General features: G+C 38.9%; 1 protein-coding gene across 1 annotated transcript in view; it reads right to left on the bottom strand.

The window, feature by feature from the left end:
• Positions 1-1,610: 1,610 nt before the first annotated feature.
• Positions 1,611-22,896, bottom strand: part of LOC106874719 (cell adhesion molecule-related/down-regulated by oncogenes) — a 315,401-nt gene continuing 294,115 nt past the window's right edge. Inside the window, exons 10-17 of the mRNA XM_052974960.1 lie at positions 18,040-18,252; positions 13,643-13,836; positions 12,041-12,260; positions 11,438-11,722; positions 8,241-8,416; positions 6,200-6,320; positions 4,784-5,146; positions 1,611-1,862 (exon numbers count right to left, since the gene is read on the bottom strand). Coding sequence (XP_052830920.1) covers positions 1,714-1,862; positions 4,784-5,146; positions 6,200-6,320; positions 8,241-8,416; positions 11,438-11,722; positions 12,041-12,260; positions 13,643-13,836; positions 18,040-18,252 — 1,721 coding nt within the window. The 3' untranslated portion in view covers positions 1,611-1,713. The remainder of the gene's footprint in view (positions 1,863-4,783; positions 5,147-6,199; positions 6,321-8,240; positions 8,417-11,437; positions 11,723-12,040; positions 12,261-13,642; positions 13,837-18,039; positions 18,253-22,896) is intronic.

Genomic DNA, 22,896 nt, shown 5'->3' on the forward strand with positions numbered 1-22,896 from the left:
CACTCTTTTAAACTTCTGAGTAGATATTTCTCCCAGCGTTCACTATTTTTCTTTTGTTCTGGTCTAACAACCCTCCATGTTTGTTTTCTTTTAGTTTCCTTGTATGTCTCCACTGTCATTTTTTTGTTCCCAGCTTTGACCCTTCTTAAATCCTAAATTTTATTTTAGAATATATGGGAGCAACTGTCTTTGAAGACTCATATTGTCATTGAATGCTCAAAATGAGGAGTAGATAGACAGCCGACAGCTGATGAAGCATTCTTTCTATATGTTTACTTGTCTTGTTTTCCATTTTTTCTTGTTTATGTATTTCATGTTATTTGCACCCATATATGATATATATATATATATATATATGTATGTATAAATATGCATGTATATCTATGTGTATGTGCATATGATATATATCTTGGGCAAGTATCTTCTACTATAGCCTCAGGCTGACCAAAGCTTTGCGAGTGGATCATGCAGAGGGAAACTGAAAGAAACCCATTATATATAAATATGCATATGTCTGTGTGTGTCTATGTGTTTTTGTCCCTCACCACCACTTGACAACTGGTGTTGGTTTGTTTACGTACCCATAAGTGAGAATAAGGCTATAAAGATAATTATTATAGTTGATTCATTTAACTAAATGAACACCTTCAGGATGGTGCTTCAGCATGACCATAATCTAATGACTGAAACAAGTAAAAGATAAAAGATATGCATGCACACACACATTATATATATGCATGCATGTGTTTGTTACTGTCTTATAGCTTTGACTTTGCATGATAGTTGTAAAAACGTGTCACTATCATGCAAGAAGTGTTTTCCATTTCCAATCTTCCATGAAAACTTTTTGTCATGGGGAAATTTTACCTTGCATGGAAACAGGTGCAGTTTGATGACAGAAGGAGCATTCAGTTGTGGAAAATCTGACAATAAATTCTGTCTGACCCACTTGAGCACGGAAAAGTGGACATTAAAACAATGACAACAATGGTGATGTTAATATATATATATATCCTCAAGGGCATATACAATTACTCTTTTCATTCCATTCTATTACTCAAAGATTCAGCTTCTGAAGACAATTTTTGAATTGTTTACATAAATTAACAAAATGCTATCAAATTATATATTTCTCTGTATGAGGAAAGAATCACAAATTTCTTGGTTCTTTTTTTTTTTTTAGTTTTGTCTTTTTTATTGAATTATTTATTTTGCCCAATCCTTTCTATTTACTTACTGTCTTTTCTTTTTGTATTTTTTTTCTTTTTTGATATTATCATTAGTAGTATTAGTATTTCAGAAGTTTTGATAATCCTGTTTGGGAGTCAAAATCTACTTCAATAACAAAAAGCAGATATTGCAGGAGATATGAAAAAAAAAATTTTCTGGAAACTTCTTGTCTTTTCTCTTATTATTTTGTAGATTTAATTTTACTCCTCAAAACATTTTTTTTATTATACTTCAGTGATATGATATTTATAAAAGATGACAATGATGATTATGATGATGAAGATGATGGGGATGATATGAGAATGATGATGATGTGTTTAAAACTGTTACAAGGTGTAACCTGTATGTTTTGCTTTCAAATTCTGAACAAGCTGTGTAGGTTATGTTACATTACAAGTCATGCAACACACACATGTACATTGTTGAACATTCTTTGGGTTAGGATAATAAATTCTTGGTAAGAACTATAAAGTTGATTAACCCTCAACAAACATTTTCTTCTAATATAGGAGTGTCTGTATTTAGTGTCTGCATACTTGGTTTTGAATTGGACAAACTGTATGCTGAAGAAATGAGTTCTTTATCGGGTATGGATGGCGATTTCTTCAAAGGAGAAAATTCCAGAGTGCCTTCTGAAATTAAAAAGAAATTATAAAATTATAAATTATAAAATTTTATAAAATTATAAAATTTGAAATTAAGAAAATATAACAATGCTACAATTACAACAAATACCTTTACTGAGGTAACCTACAATTGGCTGATGTGAACATCTTGTCTAATTTACAGTTGGCTAAAATGTCTTACAAACAGCAAAGGTAATCTGGCAATGACGGCTCAATGAAAGGGAATAATGAAAGAAAGAAGGAAAGGAATCACCCTGAAACTAGAGGCCTAGACTTAGAGTAAAGACACCGAAAGGTCAGGTGATGGTTAAACTGGGCAACTGTTTAGTTGCTGGTGAATGAAAAATGCAAAAAGGAATTGGAGTTCCAAATAGTAGATTCAGTAAAAGGGTATGTGTGTGTGTGTTAAGATGCATTAAAATCAGAGGACAAAAGACATATTTTCTGCAGTATATCAAAACTACTAAAGGTCAATTTACAGTTTCTTCATGAGAAAGAGCTGATGCAAGCACAATCCACTAGGTGACTAATATTTGTGTGTATGAATGTTGGAGCACAAATCAGCTGAGAGAAAAATTGAACAGAGGAGGAATCAGATATAGTGTCAAAACTGTTATTATGGGCATGTGTTGAATCTGGAGGAGGAGAGCTCTGTAAAGAAGTGCCATATGTTCAAAACAAATAGAACCTGTAGAAGAGAGAGACCAAGGAAGACATGGGACAAAGTGATGAAAACAGACCTGAAGCTGTTGCATCTCACAGAAGAAATGATGAAGCATTGTGCTGATGGGGACATGCTGTGTAAGAAAAGACCTGCCTGTTTAGAAACAGATGTTTAAGCTTGTATAAATGGCAAAATAGAGGTTTAAATTTCTGTATATGTAGGTGTATATGAGTATATATAGGCACATACTGTTAGGTTATGGTACATACAAAAATTTGTGTGTGCGTGTGTGTGTATATACTGTCAAGACTCTAGCTTTAGTTTCTTGATAGCCTCTCATCCCTCTAACACACCTACCATTTGCCCCTCTTAGTCATTCTATCACTCATTTGTCTGTTATCCGTGCTATTGTTACCCATATTTCTGTTGCCCTCATTTTTATCACTTATGCCCTTATAACTCATATTCTGATCACAATCTCCTCTTCATCCTCTCCTGCTACTATACCGCAAATGTTGTGAAGGATAATAGTGGATCTTTTGCGTTCTGTATATTGCTTCCAGTACAACTCAAGATGCCATAAGACATATCTATTCTCTTTCCAAAACTTCACAGCTTTTTCTCTTATCTCTAACACCTTAGCTCTCTAACCCTTTTGATATATATATATATATATATATATATATATATATATATATTATAAAGATAAATAAAAATGAAAATGCCACTATAAAAAAATTTTTTGGGGGGGTTTTTACATTACATGTTTTGGTTTTTTTGAAAAACCTTATCAAAAATGAGTACAAAATATGTGAGAAGAGAAGAGGGCTATTAATAAAATAAAATTGAAATTAAAATTAAGAATGACATTCATAGTTTACTGTTATTTCTAGCATGCGCACATGGTCCTTTCCTTCTGTTCTGAAGGCATGGTAATTTCAACTCGCTATGGAGATCGGACAATAAGTGTAAGCCAGTGTTAATGGTGGTTCCAGAAATTCTGAGCCGGAAACTACAACCTAGAAAACAAGCCTCGTCCTGGAAGGGCTATAGAGCTTGATGAGGACGTCTTGCAAACCCTGGAGGAACAAAATCCCATCATAACTGTTGAGGAACTAGCAGAGAAGCTTGGATTTGGTCATTCAGGCATTCATTGACACCTGTGTGCAATTGGAAAAGTCAGCAAATTGGGTCAATAGGTTCCTCACAAAGTTTCCAAGTCTAATCGAACACAGAGAGTGAATGTGTGCTCTTCTTTGCAGTCACATCTCATGAATGAACCAGTGATGAGAAATGGGTTCTCTATAAAGATGTTAAGCGCTGAAGGCAGTGAGAAACACCAGCACCCAAGGTCTTCATCCACGTAAGGTGTTGTTATCTGTTTGGTGGGTTATGAAAGGTTTAGTCCACTTTGAACTATCAAACAAAAACCAAATGATAACAAAGGAGATCTACTGTGAGCAGCTTGAGCTACTTAAGTCAGTGCTAGAAGAAAAACGACCATCTTTGGTGTCAAGACGAAAGGTGTTCTTCCATCAGGATATTCCTCGGCCACATACAGCAAGGATGACATTCCAAAGGCTGGAGCAGTTTGAATGAGAAACAATGCCCCACCCACCATATTCCTTGGACATTGCTCCATCTGATTATCATTTATTCCACAGTCTTCAAAATCATTTGGATGGAAAAAATATGAATTTCGTAGACGAGGCCAGAATATTACTGGAGGAATATTTTTCTTCACAGAGAACTGATTTTTGAAAGAGGGACCTTGCAAGTCTACCAGATAGATGGTAGAGTATTGAAGAAAATGAAGGAGAGTATATTTTAGACTAAAAAAGAACTTTGTTTATCTTAATTTTGTAAAATAAAAGAAGTACAAATAATGATGTCGTTTAAGGGAGATCTTTTTAGAGACAGTGTATCTATCTAGGACTATATTATCTTTGCATTTTTTTTAAAGATAGTAATTTGAGTGATTTGACAGTTATTTCTAGTAGATCAGCTGAACATTCACTTATTTTCTCATTGGCTTAAATACCGGTGCAAATGCCAACAGAGACTGACTAGAGACAGACTAAAGAAATGGAAACTGGATAATCACCAGAACTACTTAGTTATCATTTTAGCATTCCTACCAGTGGATGACAGATGCCTGTTTCTAACTAATGTAACCACTCTGAGGTCTGGATCAAGTAAGCTCTCCAGTCTATGACCAGACCATAATCTTGCTTGAAAAGAAATAAGAAGAATTGTAACTTACCATTACTACTGAGGTCAGTGTTGGTGGCTTGGTCTCGTGTTGAGTGTTCATATGTATACTGCCTCTGTCGTTTCTTCTTAGGTTTTGAGTTGTGTGAGTTCATTATGAGAAAGTTATCAGAAGGTTGTGAATGTTCATTAGTATTTGGAACCATAGAATTCTCTTGTGGATGGAATAAACAATTGTTACTTGACATAGTGGGCATGTTTTCATATGAGCCACAGCTGTGATTGACACTGTTTGAAGAGGACATCAAATGTCCTGGTTTATTACCTGGCAGTATACGCTCTAGACCATTTAAAGAACCACCAGGTTTCAGTTTTTCTAATTTAGTGCAATTAGCATGCTGATGGTTATTTGTTCCTGAAAGATTTCATAAGTATCTCTTTAGAATTGAGAGAGAGAGAGGGAGAGAGAGAGAGAGAGAGAGAGAGAGAGAGAGAGAGAGAGAGAGAAAGAGAGAGAGAGAGAGAGAGAGAGAGAGAGAGATTTACAATATACTTTTCTATTGCAGAAGATGAAATAATAGGGATGAATTTGATGAAGGTTATGAAATGAAACACTTTATAAAGAGAACTTGATAATTTAAGTGTAAATGAAAATTTTTCCCATTAGAAATAATGATTTATTTCACAATTAATCAATTGGAAAGTTTGAAGAATTTATCTTCCTGATATAAGGACATGATTTTGTTCAAAAACTGAATTTAACCACTTTTAATCTGAGTATAGGCATGTAGGAAGAAATAATTTGCTAAGTATTTCATTGCTCTTTGGTTCCAATTAGTATTAACACAACAATCATTGCCAGCAAAATCACCCTTCGATAAATCTTCTACAAACTTTTAGATAGTGACCACCACAACCACCAGAATCACTTCTTGATAAATTATATCTTTCAAATTTTGACCACCACAGATTTTAAAGCAGATTGACATTGCTTAACACAACACCACCTACAGCTTCATTAATAGACCCCTCCCATTTCATGGTGTTGAATGGCACCAGAATTTGTTTTTTATTTAAGTCAATCAGGGTAAAAGAGACAGTGTTCATGAGTTTTGCTGTCTTGTTTTCCCAGAATCGTTGGACTGATGGGGCTAATGACCAGCTTAAATATCTGCAGAAAAATATGAGTGGGGATTCAAGCTTCTGGTCTGAATGCTGACAACAATGTCAATACAGCTAATGGAACCAAACAACCTGGTGTTAAACTGGGCTGCAGGATTGGTCAACCATTGAAAATGGAACTATGAGAACAAAAGATTTAGTAATATTAGTTGTTTTTTGAGTTACTATAGTAACATTTTATTGGCATGCAGTATTGAACATTCAAGAGGACAAAGTCAATAGAAAAAGAAACCATGAAGAAATAGAACTCATGAGCTCCGAAAAGATATGAATCAATAAGACTTACCTGTATGCTTAACTTGCATAATTTGTGGACTTTTAGACTGATCAATATTATTACAGTTAGAATCTCCTACAGAATGATTGTACATATCTTCATGTACATGATTGCCAACATGACCAGGATACTAAACGAACAAAGGAAAAAAAGAAAAATGAAAAGAATGATTTTGGCAATTAAAAAAAAACAATTTTTCTTTATTAGCTCTATAGCTCAAAGGGATGTATAAAAACATGAAGAGATATAAAGCGGGGGGTTTACAAAGAAAAAAAAAAATGGGATAGGGATATATAAGTTATACAAAGACAAGGGGAGAGGTGAAAGATACAATATTTTTCAGATTGTGAGCTGGCAGAACCAGAGAAGAATTTTCAGGTGAGGAAGCAAGATCTGAAATCAAAAGGGCCTTAGAGTTAATTTAGCAAAGAGCTAAGTCCTAGTAAGTAGGAAAACAGACAAATCACTTATCCCTTCAGGGAGATGGCCCTGCTTGATATGTAGAAAAGGTGTAGGTAGAAACTCCGTATGGTGTACCCAGTGCAAATTATGGATATATAAGCGATGCAACAGTATCATAGGAAGTTCAGCAGAGAAAGTAGTCTTTATATGTGGCAGACGTGCAGGTGCATTAAACACCAGGAATGTACAGATCCCCACTCAAATGTCCAGGGGTATCCTTAGAAGTGGTAGACAGTTTCCATTACTTTGGTGACCGAGTTAGCAATGGAGGAGGTAGTTCCAAAAGTGTAGCTGATAGATTAAGAACAGGCAGGACAAAATTCAGAGAGCTGCTACCTTTGTTGGTAACAAAAGGCCTCTCCCTCAGCATGAAAGGCGGATTGTATGATGCCTGCGTATAAACAGCTATGCTACATGGCGGTGAGACATGGGCTGTAGCTACTGAGGACATGTGAATGCTTGAAAGAAATGAAGTCAGCACGCTTCACTGGATGAGCAATGTCAGTGTGCATGTACGACAGGGTGTAAGTGATTTGAGAGAAAAATTGGGTATATGAGGCATCAAATGTAATGTGCAAGATCCTTCTGCACTGGTATGGTCATGAGATGCACATGGACAAGGACAGCTAAATAAAGAAATGCTGATCTCTAAGTGTGGAGGGAACATGTGGAAGGGATTGACCCAAGTAGATGTGGGATGAAGTGGTAAGAAAAGATCATCAGATGTTGGGCCTTATAGATGAGATGGCAAGGGACCGAGACTTCTGGCAGTTTGCTGTGCTTGAGAAGACGGTGTGTCTTCTCAAGTAAAATTCTGGCTATTTATGCATACAGGCATGTCCTCTACATTCCTCACTTAGCCAAAAGATCCTAGTCTTGTGGGTGCTGGTGCTACATAAAAGCACCCAGTGGTTGGCATTAGGAAGGGCATCCAACTATAGAAACTATGCCAAAATAGATGAATGGAGCCTGGGCAAACCGTCCAACCCATGCCAGCACAGAAAATGGATATTAAATGATGATGATGATGATGACTTTTGTAAATGTGCAAAGCCTTGGGTAGTTTCAGTTTTCATTTAAGTAATCTCACTACACAAATTCCTTTCATTTGTATTTTCCAAGATTAGTTCTACAAATTTGTTAGTATGACTAGTGTAAAACTATTTTTAGGCTAATTAAAGAACTTTAACCACATTTAGACTAGCTAACCTAACTTCTAACTTCCTTCAATCGTTATTCTTTCCTCCACCCCACCCCACACTCCATTCACCTTCTTTCCTTTTCGAAGTCTCATTCCACACTTTGTTCTCTTTGCTGACTAAAAAATACTTATTCACTTGGGTCAGAGGTTATCTACATAGTTGCAATTTATAACTTATCAAAGATACATAACTGCTACTGTTGCAGCAGTAGTAGTAGTAGTAGTGTGAAAATTTACAGTAGATAAGGTATTGATGAACATGAGCATATTAAAGCTGTCTGTTAACACACATGGATTTCAAAAAATGGGAGAGAGAGAGAGAGAGAAATGGGGAGAAGGAAAGAAAGAGAGAAAGTAAAAGTTTTAGATAGATATCTAATAAATTACCATAGGTTTTGAAGATATAGGTGCTGAAGTATAGCCATCAATTAGGTCAGTGACAGTGTAAGACTTTGGTGTTGGTTGTATGGGACTGTGTTGACAGTACTGGTTATGGTGGGAATGGTGGGAACCATTACTCAAAGAGCCATTCATTCTGCTCAGTGATTCTTTATAATATGATGCTAAACACGTTCAAAAGAAAAATATAAACTGTTTAGAATTTTAATTAAAAAACAAATGAAAAAATAAAAACAATGATAATAATAACAGCTACAACAACTATAACAATGGGTTCTGATTAAGGCACAAGGCCAGCAGTTTTAAGAGGAGTGGGTTAGCCAGCAACATCAACTCCTGTACTTGACTAGTACTTTATTTTATTGACTTCAGAGAGTTGAAAATAGATCTTGATGGTATTTAAACTCAGAATGTAATGAGCTAAAACAAACACTGCAAAGGATTTTTTTCTGACACTTTTCCAATTCTCTCAGTTCACCATCTTTAATAATAATAATAAATAATAGTTTCAAATTTTGGCTCAAGGCCAGAAAGATTGGGGGTGGGGATGAGTCAATTACATTGATCCCAGTGCTCAACTACCACTTATTTTATCGACTCTGAAAGGATGAAAGGCAAAGTCGACCTTGGCAGAATTTGAACTCACAACATAAGTATAGATGAAATGTCACTAAATATTTTGCCCATCATGCTAGTGATTCTGCCAGATTGTTGCATTCAATAATAATGAATCATAATAATAATCAGGACAATATCCAAACTACCATCTGAGAGTCTGAAGGATACTGAAATTACTAACCTGCAGAAAAATGCGATCTTGTACTCTACAAGAATCCAAAGAAAGATTCTTGAGATTTGAAGAGGTTTGTTGTCACCAAACCTCAAGACCACATCCCTGCTAATATAGCATGTAATAATAATAATCCTTTCTAAGAAAGGCACAAGGCCTGAAATTTGGGAGGAGAGGATTAGTCAATAACATCGACCCCAGTGTTTCACTGATACTTAATTCACAGTGTTTCATTGGTGCTTAATTTATCGACCCCAAAAAGGATGAATATCGACCATGGCAGAATTTGAACTCAAAATGTAGCAGCAGATGAAACACTGCTAAGCATTTCGCCTGGCATGCTAACAATTCTGCCAGCTCGCTGTTATTATCATCATCATCATCATAACAACGACAACAACAACAAATCACGCCATAGCAAATTCAAGATGAGCAACAAGAGAGAGAAAGATGAAGTAAATGAAGGGGAAATAAGAAAGGCAGATACAAGTGCGAAGGTAGAACACCAACAAAAATCAGTATTTTGGCACAAGCTAGCAATTTTTGTTGGGGTGGAGTAAAAGTCAATTACATTGACCTCAGTGTTCAACTGGTACTTATATTGACCCCCGAAAGGATGAATGGCAAATTTGACCCCATTTGAACTCAGAACATAAAGATGGGCAAAATAATGCTAAGGTAACGGGTGGGGTAGAGAGGACAGATGTTTTTGAAATGGTTATTACTCAGCCCCAGGGGGAGGGACATATGTCTGACAGGTACCATTCAGTCTGTGGTGCCTTAGCATTTCTTTTCTTTTCAAGTAAAGCCATGGCACCTTAGACTATAGAGCATCATGTGTTTGCCTATGACAGTTACAAGAAGAATAAAGAGTCTGTTCAGCATGAGTTTCATCGCCACTTCAACATTCACCGAAATCAGGCTGTTCCCACCAGTAACACAATCTTACGTTGGGTGAATGCACTTCGTACATGAGGTAAACTAATGAATAGGAGACTGGTGGGGGGTGCCACGAAAGGTACAGACCTTGGAAAATGTGGAACATGTTAAACAAGGTTCGATATGGAATCCGAATCATTCTGCTTGGAGGGATTCCACTGGACTTGACATCTGTAATCAATCAGTAAGGTGTGTTTTGCATGAAGACCTGCATTTCCACCCATACAAATTGGTCATTGGGCAACAGTGGAAACCATGGGGCTATGCACAGTGGCTTAACTTTGCACATCATATAGAATCAATGTTTGAGGTAAATGACAACCTCATTTTGTTAATGAGTGATGAAGCTCATTTTCATCTCAGTGGCATGGTGAATCAACAGAACTGTTGTTACTGGGTTCTTGAAAATCTGAGAGAACTGCACAAAAAGACCACTGCACAACCCAAAAGTGGCGGTCTGGTGTGCTGTTGAAAAAGCTGCCGTCAATTGGTCCTTACTTTTTGAAGGCAATAATGAGAATGTGAACTCCGAGCATTACATTGAGATGATAAACAACTTCTTTGAGCCTGAATTATGACAAAAACGTATGCTTATTCAATGTGTGTGGTTTCAGCAGGATTGGGCGATGGCCCACATAGCCAGAGCATTAATGGACGTTCTTCACCCTCTCTTCAGTGACTGCCTCATTTCCAGGATTGCTGACGTTCCCCGGCTCCTTTGGTCTCTTGATTTAGCCATGTGTGATTATTTTTTGTGGGGAAACCTCAAGGCACGTGTGTATGTGCATAAACCTCATACACTGGACAATTTGAAGGAAGCTATTCACATGGAAGTTGCCCAAATCGACAGAGCAATGCTGGAGAGATTGGAGGCCAACTTCCAAAAAGGCCTTCAGAAATGCATAAATGAAAACGGACACCACATGATGGATGTTGTTTTCCACGCCTGATTTTGACAAATGCTAATACAATACAAATACATTGGTGTCAATAAAATTTGTTTGCAACTAAAATTAATGATTTTGTGAATTTTTCAAAAACATCCGTCCTCACTGCCCCACCCGTATTTTATCTCATCACATGTGGTTCTCTTAAAATGGCTATGAAAAATTTGTTGAAAAAAAAAAAGATATTGCTGAATATATTGATTTTGACAAGCTTTACTCATTAAATTAATAGTTACATGGCTGAGTACTCCACAGTGTACCTTTAATGTAATTCCTAGGCTAAATCATATAACACAATATGTGACAAGGTCAGATCTTTGAAGTCAATCCATCCAAAGGGTTTTCCAAACAGTTTTGGTCTATGATGAAAACCATTTGCCCAAAGTGCCAAGAAGTGGTGGACTCAGCCTCATGACTACAAAGCAAACTTCTAAACACTCAGCCATACCTTCAGCCATACCTTCAGCCTTACGCAATATTGTTGTGAAATGCTTTCCAATAATACTCACCTCTTGGAAATGGTGGTTGTCTCTGTCGAATACAACACATGACTATGAGAACAAGGAGAACAAGAACCATTACTGAGAGAATTCCACCTAAAATCTTATAAAGTAATTCTCCACTAGACTGGAAACTGTTATGATCATGATGGTTGTTATTTTGGAGTGTAGTAACTTGTGTCTTGCTTGGATCATAATTTGATGGACTGGATGATGATGATGATGATGGACTGGATGATGATGGACTGGATGATGATGATGATGATGATGACGATGATGATGAATCTTCAGCAGCTGAAAGATACAATAACATGTATAAATATATACATAAATACATGCATATGTATACACATGGAAGTGCAACACACATTCATAATATAACTGAAAAAGAAAGTAGAAAAAAATCTTGAAGGAGGAAAGAGAAGAAGGAGCTAAAAGAAATGGAAGAACAGAGAAACAATAAGAAGAAAGTAGATGAAGTAAGAATAAGATGAAGAAACTAGAATCTAGAAAAAAGACAAATGAGGAGGTAACTAGAAAAAAAAAAAAACCCAGAAGATAGAAAGAAGCCAGAATAAAAGTTGACGAGAGGAGAAAATGAGAAGAACTTACGAGATGTCCGTTTAACTACTTTGTTACTGAATTTACTGTAACCATGTTTGTTAAAACACTCCATCTTAATTCTGTAATCAGTGCCAGGCTCCAAGTTTTTAATGATGTGTTTACGCAGCACAGGCTTGTAGAGGGTTATGTTGGTAAAAGATACATCCAAATGGTAACGTTTGTAGAAAATTATAAAACCACTGATTGGAACAGATTTCAATCGAATATACTGAAATGAGAAAATAAGAAACCTAAGTTTTTAGTATTTATATTAAGTATACACAGTTCAGTTTCTTATCATTGGTGCCCAATTTTTATATAAGAGCAAACAAAAGTGGACTTAATATATTTTGATTTGTCATTCTATATCTAATTTGTATGCATTCAAATTTGACCAGGATCAGTTTCATCCCTTTAGAGTGCTCAGGATGATTCAATTCATTATATTCCTGATCCTTAGAAAAACTGTTTTTCTGCTTAATCAAGAGAAATAATTATATTTAGGCAGAATAAACATGTGGGGGGCTTTTTTCAGTTTCTGTTTATCAAACCCACTCAAAAGGCTTTAGTTGGCCCAAGGCTATGGTAGAAGACACTTACCCAGGGTGCTACACAATGCAATTGAACCTAGACTTATGTGGTTGGGAAGCAAACTTCTAACCACAATACAATACAAAGATAACAAATGATTAAAGGGGTGAAATTTTATATATTGAGATGATACAGTGAAAGAATGAAGGGAAAAGATATGCAAGTGCATATTCAAATTCAGCCTTTTAATAGTTTGGTATGTTCACATTTGTAGTAAAAGAAAAGAAGAAAAATTTGCAATAATGAAAGAAATAAATCATTTGAGTTTCCACTCATGTCTTTGATATCATATCTTGCAATGTACTTATCTTTTTTAGTAAGTTCATGATATCTCACTTACCTTTTATTTTGGCATAGTTCTCAAATAAACTCAATTTTAAAATGGTAAATATTTTTAAGATCATATTTCTCATTTACCTGATGTAGCACAAAAAATAGTCAATATGTTATGTTTCTCAAATCACTACCCCTTTAAAATTAAATAAATGCTTTTTAATGTTGTTTAATGTTGTCCCTTATTTCAAAACTCACTGTTCAGAGTTTTCATTTTCCCAATATTTGTATATTCTGATTTTTAGGTCTTTTGAAATTCAGCCTTCTCATATTTGGCCCTATGATCCAAGCCTAAACACAAGAAAGTTTTGCAACAGAGCTGAGAAGGATTAAATCTTTGGTTGAGTTTAGTTAAACTTATAACCCTGTACAAAACTATTCCTCAAAATATTAAAATTTGACCACGAGTAAATACTATTTCTATGTCATCAGGCTGATGATTCTCGATGACCTCCATGACAAGTGCTATGTACTTGTTATGGAATTTTTGAGGGAGAATACAAAGGTGGTTTCCTGTAACCTCTCTTCAGGTATTTTTCTTACAGGATACCTGTGGCTAGATACAGATGAGATGGTATCAAAATGTTAAGTATTAGAAGAAATATGACAAATCTTCACAGCCTTAGATGAAATCTACTTTCTCTAAACATCAAATATTATGATTAACTGTAAACATGAAATCTTTACCTTCCATTCAACAACTATGGCATAAATTTTGTCAACAACTAATTCTTCAACTTTGACAATTGTTGGTCCATCAATTAAGCGCTTTACTGAGCTGTGATCACCATCAGATACCAATATAAAAGGGTCAGAGTTGTCTCCTGGAGCATTGTCATTATTGCTATAAACTGCCACTATTCGGAATTTATAGGTGGCATCTGAAAATAGAAAAATATAAGAAAATGCTATGCCACACTATATTACAAACTTTGATTTCAATTTACTTAATCATTGATTTTGTGGGGATGAGCGGGAAGAAGAGGGTCATGACATCAATGGTCAAGGGACTGACTGGAAGAGGAAGTGTGAGAGGGGAAGTGGGGGGAGAGAGGCAAGGGTCGGCCTCTTCTTGCCCACCAGAGGCATCGTGAACAGATGTCAGGGAATTCACTCCTGGGTTGGTCAGATAGCAGCAGCTTATACTGGGTGACAGGGGTAGGGCAGGATCGCTGGAGAGATTACTACTAGACAGGTGAGAATGAGAGAGGAACGTAGGTGAACGTCTTTTCATTTCCCATGCACGACAAGCTATTTCGGCAATTGCATACAGATGTTGTCCCCTTAATATATGATGGCAGTGAAGATAAGGGTTGGCAGTGATGGTGCCGTATTTGGAGGGGAGTGCACTGGCACTGTACCTCGAAATGGATTTAAAACAACTGAGTGTGGCAAAGATCGTGCAGCGCTTGAGAGAGGCTTACACAGAGGAGAATACACTGCTTTTGCTAAACTAGAAACAGTCAGATAGACAGGGGAACAGGTTGACGAATATGCTGTGGAGGTATGGAGGCTGGTTGTGCTGTCTGGTCTCACTGGGGAGGGACTGTAGAAGGTAACATGCAGTCATGTTACCTTCTACAATGGCTTTCCTGATGACGTGTCGGTGCGATTACAACAATTGCCAGGTGGCAACAAAATGGCATCAAGCCCATGTGTTGACACAAAACACCAGGCAGAAGTTAGTGGTGATGGTGGCTGCTGAAGCCCATGATGCTGGTGTAAGATGGAAAGAGGCCTGCTGTGGAATGACAGCAGCCGTTCACAGGCTGGTGTTTTAAGTTCCACAGACCACATATGGCAAGGGGCTGCGTGGAGCCTGGAATGGTTTGCTACTAGTGCAAACAGACTGGATATATCCTCCGAAAGGTCAGGGAAAAGGCCACAGGGAAGTTGCTGTCTCTTAACCTTCCTCTGCGAATCAGTAGAGGCGTTGGTGAAGTCACTCCCCGTAGTTGAGGTCGTGGTCGGGGGAAACATGTTGAAGGCCCTCATGGACACGGGCTGCATAACAACTGTCGTGACCCTGAGGGTGACAAAGAAATGGAAGGGGATGAGTAGTGTTCGGGCGGTCAACAGCAGTGAAATCAAATGCAAGGGCAGCAGCAATGTGGAGATAGTGGTGCAAGGCATAACACTAAGGCTGCAGGCGTGGTAGATGGGATTGATGTGGTAATGGGGATGGATGCGACTGACCACTTTGGTGGTTTCAGTGTTAGAGGAGATGTGGTTTTGTTTGGTGCCGTGAGTCAGGAATGTGAGCGGGAGCAGAGCTCCATGAGGAGCTGCACTGCCTAGACCATTGAAGACAAGGATTTTGATGGTGAGTTGTGGATGATAGAGTGGCACTGGAAAGAGGAGCCCCCGATGCTGAAGAACAGGGTGAGTTGCTACCAGCATACTCTGAAAGGATATGCCAGGAGCGAGTTTGAAGAAGAGGTAGAGAGGTGGATTAAAGAAGGAGGAGGTGGTGAGCGGAGTGCTACCTGTAATGGTCATGTATTGTGCCACACAGTTGGCAAGGTGACCAACGTCTGCAATGAGACACTGCATGTATGGAGACAGTCAATTAAGGCAGCAATGATCATTGACCCGAAGTCGGCATATTTGCAGCTCCATGTGAGCGACAAACTGTAGCAGTACCAGCTGGTGTGATACAAGGGCCTGACATATTGTCTGACAAGGCTGGGTTTGGGGCCGAATTCTGTGCTGAAGATCATGGTAACAGTGCTTAAATCCTTCCTAGAAAAGGTGGGTAGGATAAGAAGGGCCATCAGTTCTTACATAGATGACACCTAGTGGATGAGACCGTAGCGCTTGCCACAGAGGTTGTGAGACATCTGAAGAAATTTAGACTGATTGCGAAGCCACTGGAACCAGTGGCTGGAGGAGCTGCACTGGGCTTCAGAGAGACAGAACAGGTGTGTTGGTGTTTTGCAGGGAGAATGAGATCCCAGAGCTGGGTACCAATGTCAGCAGGAGAGAATTGTTCTCGATGTCCAAGAAATTAGTAGGTCACTACCCGATCGTGGAGTGGCTGTGTATGGCATGCAGTTACACCAAGAGATGAGCAGAAGGGGGAGAACTGGGGTGACAAGGTGGAAGAGGGGTTGGTGGCAATGATGTGAGAGATCCTGGAGATGATGAGAACGGAAGACCCAGTCAGAGGGAACTGGCATGTGCCCAAATTGGATAACAGGACCACACAGTGTGATGCTAGTAGCCTGGCTTTGAAAAGCGAATGACTACAACCACATCAATGTTGCTGAGTTGGACGAAGTGCTGAAGGGAATGAATTTGGCCTTGAAATGGGGGCTGCACTCCATCGAAATCTAGATGGATTCGGCCACCGTGCTTGGTTGGGTAGCACTGGTGATCACCAATGAGAAGAGGGAGCGAACCAAAGAGGCTGCAGAAATGTTAGAGAAGCACTGCCTAGGGGTTCTAGGAGAGCTAATTGGCAAGTTTGGCCTGAAGCTGAACGTAGTTTTTGTGCCTTCAGAGAAAAACAAGGCAGATGCTCTAACCAGGGTATAAAAGGCCTGGTTAGGGGAGCTGGAAGAATCGAAGCAAGGGGTAGCCATGGTGTGTCAGTTAAATGACTCTGAGGTAAGGAGACTGCATACCATGCATCATATGGGTGTGGATAGGACCCTGTATCTCGCCAGGAGGATTAACACCGATGTTACCAGATGGAGCATCCAAAAGGTGGTCGAGAATTGCAATAGGTGTCAATCCATCAACCCAGCTCTGGGTGTGCATGAGCAGGGAAACATTTCGGTAGAGCACAACTGGAGACGACTAGCAGAGGATGAAACACGCTACTGGCAGGGAACATATCTCTTGATGGTTGACTGTGGGCCAGGCTGGATGGCCATTTGGAGGGAATTGAGGGCAGGCACTGTGGACGAGATGGCACATATTCTAAATGAGGTACTCTTAGAGTGGGGCACTGTGGATGAATTGCTGATGGACAACAGCACAGCGTTTCATTTGGAAGTGCTGAAGGAGATACTTGACACGTGGAAAGTGCACCGCTTTTTCAGAGTGGTATACAGGCCGAGAGGAAATGGGATCATGGAGAGACACCATCGAATGATCAAGGTCATGGCGGAGAGGGGACATGTTTCGCCACTGGAAGCAGTTTTCTGGTACAACATGTCGCCCTGATTCAGACAGGCTGAAGGGTCTTGCCACATAGAGCGATATTCAAATATGAATGGCAGCATCCAAGTAAACTATCAAGATGCCCTGAAGAAGAGAAAGGGGTCTGTCTTCATGGAGGTGAGAGATGAAGTCTGGGTCAAGCCACCAAAGGCATGCTGCACAACTCAGTGGAACAGAGGAATAGTGATGGCTGTCAATTCCCCAAAACACGTCATGTCTTAGATGTTTGTAGGATTGTCGTTTCATCAGATGATGATTGTGGAGAGGAAGAAGAGAATGAGGTTCCCAGTTTAAGAAGATCACAACGTGCAAGGCACCCACCCATGTGGATGGTAGATTTTGACATGGAGTGAAGTGAGGATGTGATCTTTGAGATCAGGGGAGCATGTGGGGATGAGCTGGAAGAAGAGGGCTATGACGTCAATGGTCAAGGGACTAACCAGAAGAGAAAACGTGAGAGGGGAAGTGGGGTGGAGAGAGGCAAGGGTCGGCCTCTTCTTGCCCACCGGTGGCATCGTGAACGGACGTCAAGGAATTCGTTCCTGAGTTGGTCAAATAGCAGCTGCTTATACAGGTGACAGGGGTAGGGCAGGATTGCTAGAGAGATTACTACTAGACAGACAAAGACAAGAGAGGAAGGTAGGTGAAACTCTTTTCATTTCCCATGCACGCTAGATTTAATGTTCTTGTTTTAGCCCCAGGGGAGATCTGGGTAGTTAAACTTGTGATCAAAGGTTGCATAAACACATTGAAATCATCACAAAACCATTAGATAATATAATTTTGAGTACACAATGTTAGATAAAAGACAGGATGATCATAGCAGAAAAGCCGGTGATGGTTTGACCATGACTGACCTAGGACTAAACAACAGCAACAAATAACAAATAACAAACAGAAAGAAGAAACAAACAAACCAGGTTTAAGACGATTGACAGTGACTTTGCGGTATTTGCTGAGAATTTGTTCATCTTCAGTGTGCCAATGATTTTTGTTTGGGAAAACTTCCTTGTATTGTACAACGAAAAACTTGATTGCCAGGCCGTCATTATCAGGAATTGTCCATTCAACCAATACAGATGTATCACTTTGCTTTGTCACCTTGGGTTTGGTTGGAACCACCATGTCACCTGAAATGGATTAAACCAAAGGTAAGAAGAATTTACATAAAATATGAATCTACATGCTTTTTAATTTAAAAAAAAATAAGATTAACTGATGCGTGAGTATATTTCTAATGAAATAATTTGTCTGTACATATTTTTTATTAATTTTGAAAATAATCAAGAAAGTGGAAGGATTGAATGTTTTTAATTTAGGTATGTACACTTTAAAGCAGGTAGTTTTGTTCCAGAGAAACAAGGGTGATCTCAGATGGATTAATACAACAGGATTAGGATAAGGAGATGAGCTCACAGAATTGTTATTGTGTGGGGCAAAATGCTGAGTGGCATTTTGTCCTTCTTTACATTCTGAATTCAAATGACACCAAGGTCAACTTTGCCTTTCATCCATTCAGGGTCTATAAAATAAGTACCAGTTGAACACTGGGGTAATTGTAATTGACTTAACCCCTCCCTAAAATTGCTGGCCTTGTGCCAAAATTTTAAACCAATATAACAGGATTAGGTAGATGTTAATTAATTATATATTTTTTAGTCTAAATTTAGAGTATGACTATTGTTGCCTTCAAAATGGTTATCTAAATAAAAAGAACTCCACTTTTAATATAAATAGTGTTGGCCATGTAATGCAGCTATACAGTGGTGATAATGATGATGATGATCAACTTCTGGTCATCATTATTATCATCTATCATCTTCCACAAACACAAACACCACTATCATCTAATTACAATCATCAAACGTCCTCACTATGATCAGCTTCACATCAGTGTTGTTGCAGGTGTTGTCAAATATTACAACACATTTTGCCCAATGCTCCAACAGCTCTGCCAATTCAAAATGATGAAAGGCTAACTTGATGGTATTTTAATTCAGATTGCAGAGTTAATATATGAGGGAGAGTAAAAAATGATATGCACTCTTGTCTTTTCAATGTATTTACACAAAAGGAGGGGATGAAAAAGCAGGTAATTTTTCTATATAGTCTTCTTCCTTTTCGATGCACTTGGTCCAGCAGTCCACAAGCTTGTGTATTTCCTCCAAAAAGAAGGTTTCCAGTTGGTCATGTAACCGTTTATGCACCACTTCCTTCACATTTTCATCTGTAGAAAATCATTGACCTCGTAAATTATCTTTGAGCAGTTCAAAGATATGGTAGTCAGAAGGGGTGAGATCTGGGCTGTAGGCAGGGTGTTCCAGCATTTCAAAACCCAATTGGTTAATGGTTTCAATAGTCTGGATGCATTGTGTGAGTGCGCATTATCATGCAACAACAAAATTTTCTTTGACAATAGGCTACGGCATTTGGTGTGAATTGCTGGTTTCAGTTTGTTGGCCAGCAAAGCACTGTATCTTGCACTGTTGATCTTACACCCCTTTTCCAGGTAGTCTTCCAGTATAAGCTCTTTTGAGTCCCAAAAAAGGGTTAGCATCACCTTTCCTGTGGAAGACTGAATTTTGAATTTCTTTGTTGCTCGTGAGCCGATCCTTAGTGAACCCCTACTTGTACCCTGAATTATTTGCTGTACTCGTTGCCCACCCTCACCTTACTGGTAGCATCCCTGTACAAGGCTTGTACAGCTCCCACCAACCATTTATCTATCCTTAGTTTCTGCATTGACCACCAGATAATGGATTGGGGGACCCTGTCAAAAGCTTTCGCCAAGTCAACAAAAGCCAGGTACAGAGGTTTATCTTTAGCTAGGTATTTCTCCTGAAGTTGCCTTCCCAGAAATATAGCATCAGTGGTGCTTCTACCAGGCATAAAGCCAAACTGCACATTTCCCTCCTACCTAGACTAACTCACTCTTTGATTAGTTGGGCTACAACTATCTCTGCAACTTTCATCACCTGATCCAACAATTTGATACGTCTGTAACTATTTCTATCTAAGGTATCACCTTCACCTTTGTAGCAGTTGACTATGGTGCTACTACACTAGTCAGTGGGTATGACTCCTTTATAAACCACCTGATTTACAATACAGGTGACTAAACCATAACCCACACTGCCAGATATTTTAAGCATCTTAGCGGTGATTCCTGATGGGCCAGGGGCTTTCTCTGTCTTCATATCCTTAATTGCTTTATCTACCAGGGCACTGTCAATTTGGATAGCTGGTCCCTCAGTTGGGTCAACATTTGGCAGACTCTCCTCCTACCATTCATAATGGCATCTCCAAGCCTCTTCCTTTGCACAATCATTAAAAGCAAGTGCACCATCATCCATATGGACACATTTCCCTCCTATAACATCACGATTTTCTCTCACACATTGTCTTGCAATCCAAAATACTTCAGTTTGTTGGTCCTCATGGCACTGAACATAGGCAAACTTCTTCTTTCCTGCTTCTCCCTTGGCTAGATATACTTGTCTCCTAGCTTCCCTTCTGGCAATCTGATACAGTTCCCTGCTGCCCCCACTCTTCCGGGCCTGTTTCTTTGCTCTAATGGCCCTCATGTTACACTAGGTCTGAAAGGGACTTTATACTAGCCACAGATTTCGTCTGTGGCACTCAGCAAGCTGTCTCACAGGAATTCCCAGTTGCTCTCTATATCACAAGTTTGTAGCTGGTCCTCCCCATCATCAAACTTCTCAATTAGGATGTCCCTAAATCTCTGACCATATAAAGAGTCCTTAAACTTCCAGGTCCTTCTTTTCCAGATTAGCCTGCTTTTTGGCATTGTTCTGGCCTGGTGTCTAAAGTCGCTAATGACTAGCCTATGCTATGGGTGGAGGTACATTCTTCACCAGAGAGAGTCCTTGAATTTAAGAGCAACCAGGCATCCCACTGTCTGGTGAGAATGAAATATATTTGGCTATCAGAGTCACCTGATTGATAGGTTATCAGGTGGCTGGCTGGTTTCCTGAAGTTGGTGTTGCAGATCAATAGGTTATTCGCATCACAGAACTCCAATAGCCTTGTTCCCTCTTTGTTTTGGGAACCAATTTCATGGCCTCCATGAACACCACGGTAGATACCAGGCTGCCATCCGATATGCCCATTGAAATCCCCAGCAACAGATTTGAGATCATTGTCACTTGTCTCAGAGGTAGCCTGCAGAAGAATATCATAAAAGTGGTCTTTCTGTTCATTTGGTAGGCTTGTTTGTGGGGCATAAGTGGATATAATTGTAGCTATACTATTTTGCAAGACTAGCCTGAGCTTAAGTACTCAACTACTTCTATGACCTTATCCACCCATTTCTCAGCTAGGAGTGTGTCCACACCACCTACTCTGTCACTGCTACCTTCCCAGAAGATTTTATACATATGTGTCTTGCCTGTGAGGAACCTGGCTGAAGCTCCTCTCCATCTAACCTCTTGGATGCAACAGTCATCAACCCATCTCCTTTCAAGCATCTCTACAATCTCGTTAGATCTACATTTCAATATGCCTACATTTAGAGTGCCAACCCTGAAAACTGGGAAAGGGATGTGAGAGGGAACATAGGAAGGAGAGATGTTATTCAGCACCTGGAAAGAAGGTTTCCATGATTGTTTGATACCAGACATGTCATAACAGTTGCTCTCACTTTTAACCTATCATCATTCAAACAAGTTAAAATTATTGCCTCTACTGGGGGTGAGAGTAAGGTAAGCTTTGCAAATATAAGCGTTACTGCAGCTGCAAATATAGATATAAATATGCCAATGTCAAATTAAGTAAGTAAATGTGCTGCTATTTGGTTAGGTTAGTCCATTATATATTTGTCTATACACACACACACACACACACACATAGAGAGAGAGAGTGTGGGTGAGAGGAAGATGGTTTGGAATGGAGGGAAGAATGGAGGTATGCAGATCTGCTGGAGCAGAAGTAAGTCAGAGCCCTGTGGAGGTTTTCAGTATGAAGGAAAAGGTAAAGAGAAGAGATGTGAGAGAGGAGACTTCCGGTATGACAGAAGAGGTTTCCAGTATTGGTGGCAGGAGTGGGTAAGGTGGGTGCATTGCAAAGAAGAAATGTAAATACAGGCTAGCTTCACGTTAAGGTTATGAAGTTAATTTAAGGATCATTTAGCATGTTAGTAATACAAGTTAAATAAATGAAGAGAAATGATGAACAATCAAAAAACAAGAGAATTTCTTAGCTTTCGTGGCTGGACATTTTGTGTTGTGATAGTGATGGTGTGAAATTGCAGGAATGAAGGTTGGAGACGAAAACCAAGAGTGGTTAGGGGAATAGAAATTGCAGCAAAGGACAATAGTGGACAATAGTGAAATGGAAGAAAAGAAAATGGCTAGCTTCGCTACAAGAAAATTGAAAGATGGGCATGTTAATAGTACAAGGAAGGTGGATGTAGACAATGAAGAATGATTAAAGAAGCTAGAGAGGTTTCTTAGCTTAGAAATCGCGAAGATAAATATATATATATATATATATATATATATATTTGCAAGTAAGTTTGACTTTTTATTTGTGATGCGACTCTATCTATCTACCTATCTATCTTTCTTCTTACCCATCTCCCCCTCTCGCTCTGCTTCCTTCTGTTGTCCTGGCTTCTACTTCACTGCTATACACATCTCTCTCTTCCTCCCTCTACCATCCTCTCTGTTCACGTGTGACCTGTGGTCAACTCTCTCTTTTCACTCCTGCCACTATGAAGGCATGACGAACTGTCTTTTCTCCGTCCAGCTTCGTCA

This window comes from Octopus bimaculoides, chromosome 20 (genome assembly GCF_001194135.2).
Source record: "Octopus bimaculoides isolate UCB-OBI-ISO-001 chromosome 20, ASM119413v2, whole genome shotgun sequence".
NCBI classification, from domain to species: domain Eukaryota; kingdom Metazoa; phylum Mollusca; class Cephalopoda; order Octopoda; family Octopodidae; genus Octopus; species Octopus bimaculoides.